The 15,766-nt window shown below is 35.7% G+C and overlaps 1 protein-coding gene across 3 annotated transcripts in view; it reads right to left on the bottom strand.

Moving 5' to 3' along the window:
• Window positions 1–242: 242 nt before the first annotated feature.
• The window catches only part of LOC142336229 (transient receptor potential cation channel subfamily A member 1 homolog), a 150,618-nt gene continuing 135,094 nt past the window's right edge, over window positions 243–15,766 (bottom strand). For 2 of the 3 annotated variants that reach the window (XM_075384906.1, XM_075384908.1), the window contains 3 exons: window positions 8,042–8,221; window positions 7,083–7,115; window positions 243–1,373 (listed from right to left, as the gene is read on the bottom strand). In XM_075384906.1, coding sequence (XP_075241021.1) covers window positions 1,182–1,373; window positions 7,083–7,115; window positions 8,042–8,221 — 405 coding nt within the window. In that variant the 3' untranslated portion in view covers window positions 243–1,181. The remainder of the gene's footprint in view (window positions 1,374–7,082; window positions 7,116–8,041; window positions 8,222–15,766) is intronic. The other variant, XM_075384907.1, reaches the window with a different exon arrangement.

The raw sequence follows: 15,766 nt of genomic DNA, 5'->3' as shown, positions 1-15,766 counted from the left end.
AACTTTGATATTGTCTATTTTTTCAGTTTGTTGAAGAATTTCTGACTGGAAAATGTTCTAACCAAAATAGCAGTTCAATCAAATTTTCACATCGACAATTTTCGCACAATTAGCTGCGAGATCTTAAGCCGATGCAGGCATAGTCGAAATATTCTTTTATATAACTTTGATGTTTTGACTGATTACCCCGTAACGTGTCACTAAGTCATTTAAATCCATCCTTGGCTTACAGAAAAATGAAACCAGGAAGCAATTTAAAATTTAGATACAAATCATTAAATTCTACAATCAGAATTTGATCAGATCAACTCATTCATTAAAATGACGAAACATCTACTAACTGTACTGCATCTAATAGAATTATCCGCACTCAATTCGACAAAAATAGAAAATGAATGCAAGGAAATAGATAGGTTAGTAATAGTTCAGTCGTCGCTCAGTTAGTTGTCAGGCACTAATATCGGTTAGTTTTCTAGACAGAAAAAATATCAAACGTAACTCTAATTTATGGCACTTCGAACGTTATCATCGATTCTTATAGCAACTATTAACAAAATTGTGCATATGTTAACTATATCGTGCATCAGTATTGAAATATATTGAATTCTTACAAGTAATGAGGTCTAACATGATATCGAAGTAAGGACTTTAAAGTGGGAACAAATTAACTCATCAAATATACAGAAATAATTGGTGCAGTCACGTCTAAATGAAGCACTTAAAAATTTGGCCGTTGAAGTGGCATTGAATTAAAAGATGACAACAGAATTCGTGAGTTCGAAATTATTAGCAAGACAAATTAACTTGATTAGGTTACAAAACTATGTTTGTTAGAGTTTTCTGTCAGAAACAAACATTGAATATGATAAATAGCTAACGTCACTCTGCGAGGTATGCTCACCCCACTTGTGCAAACAAACTGACGTAATTATCGATTAAAACAAGTGTTAGAAATTACAGAAGTGTTTAGTTAAAATGGCACCCAGTTGGTAAGAGCTCATTATTCTCTTTCAAATATTAGCATTTAAATTTTACAGTGATTATAGTTCTTGTCCCCTATAATGAATGCAAGTCTCCGGTTTGTTTTTGAATCAGAGGTAGCCAATGATACTGTTTCACCGTCACCGTATCATGCAACTGTAATCCCTCAAATGGTGTTCAGTGAGGAGTCTTGAACCTGTTCAATCTTCGTCATCGTCCACCTCCCCCACATAGTCATCCTCGTTGAGTTCGATGCCCTGCTTCTCTGCCATTTTGTGCACACTCCTCTGCAACATGTCCTGTGACTTCTGCATGTCTTTCATGAGGGATTCCATCATCTTCAACTGGTGGATCATCTTCTCTTGTCTACTCTTCAGAGCATCCATCGGTTCCTACATCACCAAATACGACATTATTCACGCTCCTTCTCGCACTCCACCCTCATTTTAACAGTTAACAGTTGAGCATTGAAGCCAGTTGTGAGTCAAAATGACAGTAGAATCACTGAAGAAAAGACAGATTCTAATAGGAATCCACCGTAAACGAAACCATTACCTTTATTCTATTGTTGTATATGCATCTATAAGTGGATCTCTACAATTTGAAAAAATTCTTTCTATTCTCTCCGTCAGAAATCCGACGGAGCACCACATTTTGATAATGCATTCAAAATTTAGCTGTTAAGCGTGCAATATTCACATCGACTGTCATAATTTCTTAAAAGGAACTGCTCTTCTGCAAACAAGTGAATATTTTTGGACTGCAAATGCATCATCAGATAATAATGCACTAATGATGCATTAAATTCAGATAATGATGCATCAAACCTTACCTTCTTCGTGAGAACCTTTTAAGATGAACAGTTCTAGATACCCAGAACTACCAACAACATCTTTCCCACTTTCCTAGATATCACGAAAAATAAACAATTCCACCGTTACCTTATTGCGAGTTCGGCGTTTCTGTAAAAACATTACAAATAGTGATACAGATAAGTGCAGTCACAGAAAATTCAAACGACAGTGATAAAGGGAAGGACAACTTAGTTGAGTGATTACATTTCATGATATTTCATAATTTTTAAACTTAGCTGGCAGATAGCTCGAAAATAGCCGCGATAGCTAGCTTTGTAGAGCTGCATTCTCAAAAAGTAAAAAACCGACCCAGATTTCTTTCTATTAATTGCTGAGCTGTTAAGTTTTCATTAAGAATCAGTAAAACTTGTCGCTGTTTCTATCAGTTGCTCTCAAACAACCTTCAATTAAATTGACAGATACTGACTTGGACTCATCTCCTTGAATTAAAGTAAAGAGAAGTCGGTTCATAATGAGGAAGTCATTTGTGCCAAAAAAAATCACGCAAATGAACAAAAACACTTGCTCCAATACGAGAGAAAAATGACGTCACGCACGCAAATCAGACGAAATTGCGCACATTCAGTCGAAATTGCACGCAATTCAGTCGAAATTGCACCCAATGTAGTAGTAGTAGTCAAAACTATGAAACAACATTGCAGATTTTTTTCATAAATCTGCAATTAATGAAACAAAAAGTAGAATTGAAGTGATTGTGATCTCATATGAACGTAACTAAAGTCTTGACAATACATAGCAGGACAAGTCCGGGCCTGCAATTAAAAAACTTTTTATTGACTAAACTAGACGTAGAATGGACAATGAATGGATTGGAAAAGCTGAAATCAAAGTCAAATTGTCGCACGTGAACAAAAAATCACAATCGAGAAAGCGATTTTTTTTTGTTCTAACACTGTTTTCTCAAACTACTTTAAAATTCGAATGAAAAAATATATATCGACGCCAAACTACTCGCTTTTTCGCTCCAATTCTTGTTTCGGCGTGACCAAAATCACTAATGCAATTTGACTTCAAATATCATGAATATGTCTGAACTGATCTTCAAAAAACATAGCATGAAAACACCGGAATTCCTCGAATTAAAAGTTAAATTACACCCTAGCCAACTACTAACTGATACAACTATTAACTCCATCAAAAAATCAATTTGAAACAACCAACGGAAGCAACGAATTATCAGGGAAAACAAATTATAGACAATTTCTTGGCAAATTTTGTTGCTTCCCAGAAAAAGTTCAGACTCCGATAGCATTGTGCATTATGAAATGTTTGGTATGATTTAGTTGCGTTCAACAAACGAAAATCGAATGATTGGCAAGCATAGCCAACGATACGTCTCCGAAAAGGGGAAAAAGAGCAAAAAGAGATTAACGATATCTTAAAACCTACAAATTTTCTTTTAAAATGTTCTCTTTAAACTCAAAGTCTCAAAAACTGTCTTCTACAGACTTGAAAAAACTGTTTTTGCATATTCATATAGCACCTAAACCCCAATCTAACGTACTTAAAACACTTAAAACACGATGAAAAAACTGCATAATTAACTAATTTATTCCTTATAAAAATGTGCAACAAAACCCTCAATTGTTTCCACATAATAACAACAAACATACAATCCTTAAATGAACATGTGAAAAAAAGACAATCTGAAAGGTAGAAGAAATAAATAGAGGAACATGGCAAAAAACTTCAAAATCAGAAACTTTAAGCAAAAATGTGCAAAAATCAGCCTATTTTCTTCAACTGAATCAAAACTGATTTCAAAGAAAATTATTCCAAAAGCTTAAAATGAGACAAAGTGGCAGATTGCCAGAAAAGAAGCCCGATAGCTTCGCAGATCTGCAGTAAAATAGCTTCGTAGATAGAAGAAGTAAACCAAAAAAATTTTTGCATTAGATTCTGAGATGTTATATTTTGATGAAAAACTTATTGCTGCCTCTATTAGCTGCTCCAAAATAACCTCCAACTAGGTGGACACACACTTACTTAACCTTATCCCTTTGAATTAAAGTAAAGAAAAGTCAATTTCATGCGAATGAACCAAAAACTTGCTCCACTAAGAGTGAAAACGACGTCACGCTCGCAATTCAGTGGAAATTGCAAGAACAAAAGCAGAAAACGAAGTCATGGTGACATCATATGGTGGCAACGAAAATGTTGACTAAGAAATAAAACATTACCGGCAGATTGCCGGAAAATAGCCGCGATAGACGCCTGTGGCGTTACATGAATTGAAACAACTATAGAAATAAAATAGACAGATCGACCACCAGTCGTTTAACAGACCATTAGACTTTTAGGTTAGCTTTGGAATGTCATTTTATGAGACACATGCGCTCTATAAGGAGAAAGCCCTAATAGGGCTTTCTCCTTATAGAATCTTTTCCGTTTGTGCCCCCTCAGCTTAGTGGGCGCATATTATTTGAACCCCCCAGATGCACGTGCAATATTTTTTACATAATGACTTATTATGTAATGGCACGTGCTCTGTAACTGGTGAGCGCATAACGTACTGGGGGGGGGCACAAACGGAAAAAATCCCAAAATTAATAATCGAAATCAAAAACTCAAGACTCTAGTAAATGTTTACTAGAGTCTTGATTACTAGAGTTAGGGCATATATGTTTGGCACTGCTTAGAAGTACACTATTTACCTTTAATAAGTAAATGTTGATAAAATTTAAAGTTCCATAAGTGAGTTCAGAAGTCATTTTTTGAGCGAAGTAAGTCATTGAAAAAGTCAATTCCAAGAAGTAAGGGCAAGACGAAACAAAAATCTGTTAGACGAAGTAAAAAAACATAGCAGGACAAGTCCAGAAACACAATTCAAAGAATTGAATCAAAAACTTAGAAGTACTCTACCTGCCTGACCAGCAGATCAATAGAACTATGCCAGCCAAAACACAAACAAAATCATCTAAAAAAATTGAGAAACTAAAACAATCAAACAAACTAAACAAAAATATACTCATTACGAAAACTATTTGAGTTTTAGCAATGAGTATATTTTTGTTTTTGAAATCGGTCCAGTATTATCTCTGCAAGACTTGAAAAAATCCAAAGGCCCTTGACGATCGATTAACTCGAAAATGACCGAAATTTTTTTTTTAAATGAAATTAACTATAGATTTTAAATGCTGCTAAAAATTGTGCTATTTAGATCTTCAGAACCATTACTAAGTCTCTAGCGGCTATCCAGCAACCCAATTCCAAGCCTTAAGAAAATCATTGGCTCAAAGATCGATAGGCAATAATTTCAAGATTTCAAAAGATTTCAGAAAATTCAAGATTTCAAAAAAAAATAAATTCGTGCCATGAAAATATTGAAAACCATTCAATTTCCCCCTAGCAACTACTTAATAACATACTATCAAACCCTGCATGAAGTTATCTAGCTACTGGGGCAACAGAAACTGAATAAAAGACAAATTTTGAAAACACTGGAAAAAAATTGCAAATTTTATCAAAAAATTTTTAGAATTCGAAAGGCTAAATTGTTGAAAACAAATCCATTGAAACTAAGAACCATGCAGTAAAATTTTATCAGACCGTGGAATAGGTTTTCTGGCACTTGAGAATGGACAAATATCAAAGATTGACAAAAATTTTAGGAAACCTTAAAAAATTGCAGACTTTATCGAAAAATTGCTAAAATTCGAGACATTAAAATGTTGAAAACTAATCCATAGCTACTAGAAACTATGCAGTACTCTATTACAAAACCTTATAATCACTAAGGGGGATTATTATAAACCCTATAAACCCTTAAAATCCCTATTAAAATCCCCAAATAAGATAACCTGGTCCCTGAAGCTGGAAAAACTCAAAAAATGACATAAAAATAGATAAAAATTGCAAAAATTAGTATCATTTTGCGTGTTTGTGTTTGTAGTACCAAAACATATAGCTCATTAAATGGTCATAACAGGTTATTTTGTCTCGCAAAAGGCCTTCATCAACTTTTAAAAACTTCAAACTAAGACTAATCAAACAAAAAACTCAAAAAAATCACAAAAAAAAACATGAAAAACTGCAGCATTTTGAGGCCAAATACTCCTAAAAATGACCTTCTAACCTTAAATTGAGGCCATCCCAGCAGCTGCACCACTCTAAGCACTTGAAGGACTACTAAAGCCCACTTTGGGCCTCTAATGTCCGCTGGTCTTTCGCTGTTTATCCCGTTTTGAAAGATCAAAGACATTGAAAAATGTGTGAACACATCTTAAAAAAACAGTGCCCCAATACAATCCCAATTCTTTGAACTGTAAAAAAAATAGGAGCGCTATAATAACCGCCTGGAATTGAGGACGCGGCTATTAAAAAAACAAATGGAAGGCCAATAAGAGCCCAGCTATCGCTTTGCGGCTAATAAAAAGGGTACAAAAACAGATTAAAAAAGCGTCCATATGATCAAAATCACAAAAAAGAGCTCAAGATTGCATATGAAGCTCTAATGTGTCATTGGTCAAAGTGCCCCCAAACGTGCTATTACTTGTTAATATGACTTCCAGAAACCCGTTTACTCAAAAAAAGTTAACACTAAAAAACTGCTTCGAAAAAGTCGCACGTGATCAAAAAATTTTGCTCGCTTAGCAAAAAATTTTTTACACCTACTTTTCCCGCCTCTCAAAAACGCGGCGAGAGAAACTCACTCTCTCTGCTCTTCAATTTGTTCGGTCGTTTCACCTAAACACTTAGTTTTCAATGTGGCATTGACTCTTAAATCATGCTTTAAATGCACTCCAAAAATTATCGATCAAAAAAAGACGCTCCACCAATACTCCTCTTCCAGTCGTAACAAAGACAGCGTCCCAATAGAATTCAATTTCTTTGCATTGTAAAAACACCAAAAGAAGGCAAATAATAGCCCCAGCTATCGCTTTGCGGCTATTAAAAATCAGTACCGGGTCTGTGTTAAGAGCACAATACCATTATTATTCAAACAGTCTATGTTTTTCAACGTGACAAAAACAGTAGACGTGAACTGATCATCCATTAGTATCCCACAGACCCATATGACAAAACACGACAACCCACAGAATGAATCGGAATGAATCGTTGTGATTACAGTTTACCATATGTTAGATAACGACAGTTTCAGACTGTTTATCAGAGAGGCATTTATGAGTTAATTGTAGAGTGGGTGAATGGGGTCAACCGACAAAAGACTGCAGACAGTTCTGTCCGTGACTTCATATACAAGAAGTGAAGTAATGTTTAGTTAACCTGCTTTGTGTTAACGACATTGTGGTCATCGTACTGAAAATTGAACAGACATGTTAGATTAACGAACAAGCAGACAAACAAACAGTGCTGGGTATTATTCAATAAAATTTAAAGTCATTTGGAAAAGACATTAAGATCATATTTTCTTAGTATTTTTTCAGATAGTTTCTGATCCAAACTTATTATAAAAGATTTGTTCTTGCTGCGAAGAAATCTAGAAAATACAGATAAACACACATGTCAATTTTCGAATATTTTATTTCCAATAACAGGTTCAGCTCTATATGTTATATAGAGCATAAACCCACTAACGTCGGACAAACTGCTCTCGAACGATAGGCGGGGCAACTTATTCCAGGGGCTGTAGCCTAGAAAATTTTCCTTATGAGTGCAAAAGTTTCCGCCCAGGGCGGGATTCCAACCCCCCCCCCCCCCCCACACACACACACCTCCGAAATCATCGTCAGAAGCACTCACCACTCGGCTATCAGTCCCCAACAATTTTCTATGCTACGATCGATTTCATTTTAGCAACAAACATTCACTCAAAAATGAAGAAGACAGGCGTGAAAAGGTCACTTGAGAAGTCAAAGAATGTTCTAGAACGAAATTTTGCATAAAATAAACACCCGTTTACAATAATTGTTAGACTTCGTTCGAGAGCAATTAAAAAGGATCAGCTCTCTATGTTATATAAAGGTTCAGCTCTATATGTTATATTTAAAAAAAGCTGGCCAATAACGGAAGTAAATACAAACCACACTCGGCTACAAACATTCGTTTAAATTATTCAAGGGTAACATTAAAATTCAAACTCGGAAAAATATCATTTCACTATTAGTTAACGCTCTTCTAGTTAATTGGGAAAGATACACCCTCTTAGTCTTTTGGTTAGGCAATGTGTCACTTTCATAACATAATACTATTTAATAATAGTATTACTGGGTTGTTAGACGTACTTGATCGATGGTGAGGCTCTTCATGATGGTGGGTCCATCTAGCATGCCAGTACCGAATGTCTTCTCGAGGAAGGAGGCAGCCATGTTGATCTTGTTTGGGTAGAGGGTCTCCTGCTTGATGATGAAGTACTTCCGGAATCTCTCTGGCAGAATGTGTTGCACTTGCAGCGCCAACTCAACCTGCAATCCAATCATTATAATCCAGTGAATCAGTTAAGATACTGTGAAAAGACTTTGAAACTTAGCAACTTCATCGAGCAAAATTCTTTACAAAGCCATCCTATACAGCTGATTGTTAAAGAATTAGATCATATTTGTCTTATTGGGAGCCATGCAAAGTCCCATAAACTTCTGTTCTTCCATAGAAACTCATGAATTGTAGCTTAACATTTACATTGATTCTTAAATTAATAAGAGCTCAATCATCATAACCAACTAAGGTCGGCGAAGAACGTAGAGGTCAAATTGCATGACGAAAAACTTGTAAAGAAAAACTAGTAATAATGGAACAATTAACTTTCAATAATGAGGGCGAGAGAGGGAGAGCAATACGTCCATTAATGCATGAAAATTTTGCATAAAAAGACAACAAATAATTGTTGTGATTTCAAACTTATTTCAAGCGGAATTAAGAAAAACATTTCAAATAAAAAAAACCTCGCAAGCCAATATAATTCAACCAGGAAACCAAGAAACCATCAAAAAGGCTCAAAGATTTTTGAAAAACCATCTTGCAAACCAAAACGAATTCCATCACTGCCATTTTAACAATATTCTCTAAATATTAAATAAGTCTCAATAACTGTTCTCAATCACCTTAAGAAAAACTGAACACTTAGTCAAAAAATTCAAACACAAAATTGAGCGAAAAATTGTTTCTAAATTCAAATTAACGAAACGAAAAAGCCACCAATACCAACAAAAATCTATTTTCATTAAAAAACATACCCGGCAGATTGCCGGAAAACAGCCACCGTTGATTCCCATAACCAAGATTTGGACTGAAAGAAGAGAAAAGACTTGAAACAATTTGTACCAACAATTTTAAAGTAAAAACCAGAGTGAAAATGCCGCATGTGAACAAAAAACCACCAGCGAAAGCGAATTTTTGTTCAAACACAGTTATCTCACTCTACTTAAAAATTAGAGCGAAAAATTTCACGCCTCAAAACCACTCGCTTTTTCGCTCCATTTCCTGTTTCGGCGTGACCAAAATCACTACTCCAATCTGACTTCAAAAATCATGAATGGTGAACAGATCTTGAAAAAAAACATAGCCGAAGAATTCCGGAAATCACTCGAAGGAGAAAATTGCCCATACTTATGGCTAAAAACCTAGAACAACTATTGTGAACCCCAAAACTCCACAAATGCCGTAAAAAAATTAAGGAAGAATAGCAACGGCATTCAAAAACAAACTGAACAAAAAACTATAAAACCTTGATGAGTTTTTAATAGCACAAGGAAACATAAAGCCGCATAAAATTCCATTGCAATTAGAGCAATGAAAAGCTCGCAAAACAAGGGGCAAGTCATAATGGGGTAATAAACTTGTCTAAGATTGAAAAAAAAGAAAAACTGCAAAAAAAAGAAATGGTTTAAAATTTCTCAATTTTTCTGTAATTTTTCCGAAGAAAAAACTATTTATACCAACAAAACTCTAATCAATTGCTCTGAAAATTCTTTAAGTAACAAGCTTCTATTCCAATCCCACTTAAAACAGGTAAAAAAATAATTAAATTTCGTCAAAACTGATTAAAAACCTCCAAATTAGCATTAAAAAAATCAAATTAACTACTTGAAACCCTCAATTCTTATCAAAACAAGCCTGAAACTAATGCAATATCATAATCAAACCTCATAACCATCAAAAGTTGCAAAAAACTGCTTTTAAAAGCCGCACGTGAACAAAAAATTTCGCTCGCTTGTAAAATTTTTTTCACACATCAATTTCTCGCTCTCAAAAACAGCGGTATGAACAAAAACCACTCTCTTTTCGCTCCACTCTTTACTTTTGTTCAGCACCAAAATCACTCCAAATTTTCTCACGTATTTCATTTCCCGCTTCAAAAATCACTCCAATGAAATTGATTAAAAAAAAGGACTTCTCCAATACTCCTCTTCGAGTCGTAAAAAGACAGCGCCCCAAAACAGATCAAATTCTTTGAATTGTAAACAATTGGGAGCACTTTAATAGCCGGCTGAGAAGCTGAGGCGGGTATTAAAAACCCATTCACAAAAAACTATGAGAACTACAAAAGCGTACAAAAACAAGAATACAAAAACCGGTTGAAAAAAGCGTCTAAGACGGCGAAATCACAAAAAACAGCTCAGGATTGCATATAAAATACCAAAACAAAATTGAGATAGTCAAAAATGCTTCCAGACGAACAGTTTCTTGTTAATGTTTTGAAAAAAAAACAATTGATCCCACTCACTTTATATTCACACTTGCTTTCTTTCGAAAACTGGTATGACCAAAAACACCCCTTTCTCTTCTCTGCGCTCTCCAGTTTTGTTCAACAACAGCAAATCACAATTTTTGCACGTGCGGCATTGACTTTTACATCCTGTTTTGGAACAACTGGACCGATTAAAAAAACAGATAAACATAACTCCTCTTCGAGTCGTAACAAAAAAGGAGCGCAACAACAGCCTGCTGAGATGAGGGCGGCTATTAAAAACATACCCGGCAGATTGCCGGAAAATAGCCGCCGTTGATTCCAATAAGCATGATTGGGATTGAACGAATAGAATATATTGAAAAAAAAGGATTTTTGTACAAAAATATTTTTTAAGTCCGATTTATTTTGATGGCATTTCGTAGTTGAACATACTTCTGTTTCTTAGAGAGAGGCTACAGGGGCTACTATCAACACCAATAAGCATTAGAGGTGGTAACTAAGACTTATAGGAACGACGTTCAAATAGCGGGCATCTAAAATTGGGCTTTATGGGTTTATCCCGTTTCTATTTCTGACTTCAATTTTTTATACCGACTCTGTTCATTTTGAATTGCTTTGCTTAGCAACTGATGTTCAAATTCACTTTTAGCAGAATGAGAGAAGAGAGAAACTAGCCTAGAGAAGTCAAAAAGATTTCACGCAAAATGTCGAAAAAGCGGCAAAATGGTAAAGCGAAAAAAAGTTTGACGAAGTAAAAAAAAAATACGTCCGCAATAATAGCCGGCTGAGAAGATGAGGGCGGCTATTAAATAGATAAGAGCCAAAACTACTTTTCAAAAACATTGAAGCAGTTGGAAAAAAAAACATTTCAACCCTTCATAAACCATCAGAGTTAGCAGAGCAAGAGCACAGCCTACTAATGTTGAACAAATTGCCCTCGAACGAATAATAGAAGTCACTTAAATTGTAACCCAATTGAGGCAGAGGAGAAGGAGGAGTGTGTAATAGTGCTGCAATAGGAATTCGGGGGATTCAGTGATGCAATTAGAGCTTATATTATCCATTAGTAAAATAAGAGTAACAAAATGAAACCAATTTTGGCACATTTTTTATTTGACTTTTAGTACTAAGCTGGCGCCACGAGAGTTTAGTTGGTTGAAATTTTGAATGAGAAAGCAATTTTTATCATACCAAAATCAAGAAGTCAATCGCGATTAAAGTCACCCGATAAGACAAAATGGTCAAGACTTCGCTCCACAGCAATTACAAATTTTTGAGAATGCACTACACTGAGATGCATACATTCAAAACATAGCCGGCAAATTGCCGGAAAAAAGCTGCCTTTGACCTTCCAAACCGCTCTGCGGACTGAGGGGGTCCAGAAAACAACCCCTCACACAATTAACTAGTTTTCTCAGCATCTTCCATGAATCGAACACTTAGAGACTAGTTGAGCTCTAAGAGAGATGCTCAGTGACTTAATGTCCTCAGGGGCTTTAGCTTTTTATTTCCGTTTCCAAGAAGAAAAGTCAAAAGCGTCAAATCAAAAATCGATCAGGCAAAAGTCGCACTAAAAAGACCAACATTAAATTTCGTATGTCCGCAGTTGACAACCAGTCGGATTTTCGTATGTCCGTCATCGGATTTTCGAGAATAACAATCTTTCAATATACACAACGACACTACATTCAACTTAGCAGCATGCTCTGAGCACCCAAACATACATAATGACATATCAGCTATTCGGTTTGTGTGCTTTTATCGTACCTGTATGAACAATGCACTTCAAGTCAAACATACAGTTCCTTGAGAGAGCATAACTTAATTTAATATGACGTTATCTCTGGACGGGATCAAAACAATCTACACGATAAGATTAGACATCAAGCACATCGACTTGTTCGGGAATTAAACAAACACCACGGCTTTTCAAGACCCAAAGGATATTGTTTAAAACTTTGAAACAGAGGAGACTTAAATATCTAATTATTCACTTCGGTTATTCAACTGTGAACTATCAACCTGAAAGTACATATAACAAGTAATGACATCTTGACACGCACGCACGAACGAACACAGCTGCAAAATCATGCTGGTCATGAGAATTATACTGCAACATATTTGTTGGAATTTTTAAAATCATAACACCTGCATGTCTGTCGTTAAAGCAATATCTCAAACAACGTCAAAAATGCAAAGAACGGCAAGTCACTAAAGAGCGAGATATGGGAAGTTATGAACAACAAAACCAGATCCTGCATAAGTTTTACCGCGTGCTGACAAGGAACAACAATTCGCCCCTTGTTACCTTGTATAAGCCATTTGTCGCAGTGCAATTAATTAGAGGTCATATAGTCCAGTATAATCAGAGTACAACTTGTTCAAAATGGAGGAATCGGAAGTATAATCATGATATCTCCATAATCACATTTTAGTCTCATGAAATTTCCGGGATTGTCTGTCTCTACGTCAGTTGATTTCCTCTAATCGTTGCACTATAGTTCAGATATTATACTAATCTTTTAAAGGGAAAGGCGTACCCAAAATAATCTAAGTTAGTCGCAATCATATAACGGTGACCCTTAGAGCCTAAAATACGCCTTAAAATGAACCTAGTTATTTTTTGAACGCTATTCTCCTTCTTATCAGAAATTCCTAGTCGAATTTTTACTTTCCTTCGACTCCTTAAAATTGTTTCCTTCCCGGGCTCCTGTTAATTGTTTTCAATAACTGGTATTACGGTGATGGATTACTGAGGAGGGCAATCCGGTAGGTACAGGATTGGATTCTTAGGCTCGATTCGGGTTTTCTAGGTACAAGTCAGGGTATGGTTGGTACAAGTTTGGGTATGGAAATCACACGTGTTGGTATGCCGGTACACGTACAGGTTTAGGTGCTGCAGCAGACTCGGTAGTTGCCGGTTTCGTTATCTGCTTGGGGTATTTTTGTTAAATTTACGGGGGGAAATTTCCACAGGTTTTCAAACTCTAGTTGGAACAATAGATCTTAAACTATTTCTGGCTCCACCACACCTAGCAGCAGGCGGCTACATAGCCAGAGTCCTGGTCAAACCACCTATTCTTTACCGATTTAATCCTAAAATTTCGTTCCGTCTAATGGATTACCAGTTTGCCCGTTCCGGAATTACTAAAAACGAGGCAAAATTTTATCATGTGCTTACTGCTATTCCTGAAGCGGTGCAATCAATCTTGAAATGGGTATGGCCAAGTATTGTGATATAAAAAATCACATGGATTTTCTGATGAAACCATTAAAGAACCATTGGGAATCATTTCCTTTCAAGGCCAGAAACAATCATTGTGCCTATCGTAAATTCAGCGTAAGCTCGCTGAGTGCAATTTGAACTCCGATGACAAAGCGACCCCTATTCTAGTAAACACTTCTCTCAGTACACTTGGAACTTCCTGTCGAAGTTTGCTAAACTAGCTGACGAAATTGACAGTTATCCAAAACGTTGCCACAGCCACGCCCTCTCAAACAATACATTTCCAACGTCACTCAACCACACACCATTGTGACATACCAAGGTTGAAAAAAACGTAGAGCAAAACTCTTAGCATACAGAGGTTGAAACCATGCAAGCTGCCTTTAGTCGTTGACATGCGTTGTCAACCTAACTTAATTGCCAAAATATTAACCAAAATATCAATAGTCAGGAAATGTTGCAATAAAACCTGTTTAATTCAGTGGCTTCATTTATGTTGTGTTGGTTTAAAACAAACCCCAAAGGCTCACAGGCAATTATTGAGCATTAGTACAAATTTGTTGCGAGAAAAGCATCTTATACCTTTCGTTACAATCAGCACTATAACTTCAGTCTAATCCCCACTTAATTTTTCTTGGTTATTCGATACATTTCAATCCCCTAGCTTCCCTTTTGAGAACAAAACTCCGGATGCTCATAGTGAGCAAAAAACAAAATTTATGAAAAACAAAATTTTCCACATTTTGGCTAACATTCGAAATTTTAGCTCAGTTTTCGTCCTGTAAGTAAGTGAAAACTGGTTAAAACTAAGATCATTCTGCGTTAACAGAGCAATTACGTCACATATCAGCTTGCTATTTGTTACAATTGGTTATCTTCGTTCGTTTGCTAACTTTGCAATATACTTGATTAATTTGCCAATTTTAAAAGTTAATTTTGTTTTTATTGGTAGAATTTGGTTATTTTCCTACTGGGCAATGTCAACGAGCTGTTGAGCGACGTGGGTTACCTATTGGATGGCCTGGGAGATAATTTGGTAGAAACTTTACGGTATAACTTTATTTTTGGGTATTTTTCAAACTTTAATGATTGTTTTGTTCTCAAAATTTTGGGTATCCGGCACTCAGTGGGACGAGATACGTAGAAGTCTAAGTATTTAGAGGTCATATCGTCACGTAAGGTCAGAGATATATTGGAATCGCAAATATCAGTCATTTCAGGGTGGTCTCATAATTTTCTTTATATCAGTTGATTTCCTCATTCGCTTCCACTTTAGTTCAAAATCTTTAGTTCCACTTTAGTTCAAAAATACCAATCTTTTAAAAAGAAAGGCGTGTCTAAACAATCTAAGTTAGGATTTCCACTCCTACTCGTTTATATTGAGAGGGGAGATCGATCCAAGAGAAAACCAAAAGTTCAATAATTAAAACGACCAGAAGCCGTTCTAAATTGATCGTCTGATTGAGAACAATTAACATTTTGATATATATCCTCTACGATTAGAAAAACCGAAGCCAAGATCAGCCTGATTTTCATTCTAGAACTTCTAGTTTACGTTCATAGGATCGTTACGCGATCGGAAAAAAAACTAACTTGTTTGAAAGACCGTCGCGTTGGACTACCCGATCTCAGGACACCGAAAGTGCACTGTATTGGCCAACAAAATAACTTAAATAATTTTAACTGGCCACGTTATGCCCAGTAGAAAACAAATTAATATCGATCTCAGATTATGCAATAAAAACGCAAGAAATAACTTCAGCCGCAAATTTAATCGAGCTGTTGAGAACTAGAAAAAAGTGAAACAAAATTTGTCACAATTTGCATTTTACTAATTATTAACTAGGGCGGCGTGAGTTCAGTTGGTTGAAATTGTGAATGAAAAGCGATTTTGATTATGACTGAATCATAAAGTTTAGTGCGATTTAATTCAACCGATAAAGATAACGGTAAAGCAAAATAAATTGAAAAAAAAAGACTACAAGATCAATTGTACAACTACAAGATTAGCTTCAATAATTGCTGCATCATTAATTATTCATACTTGATATATTAACCTGTAAGTTTCTTCAAAAATCGCACCATAGCAATTAA

Source organism: Convolutriloba macropyga, chromosome 3 (assembly GCF_964194025.1).
Source record: "Convolutriloba macropyga chromosome 3, txConMacr16.3, whole genome shotgun sequence".
NCBI lineage: Eukaryota > Metazoa > Xenacoelomorpha > Acoela > Convolutidae > Convolutriloba > Convolutriloba macropyga.
This window is presented reverse-complemented; position numbering and strand designations above follow the sequence as displayed.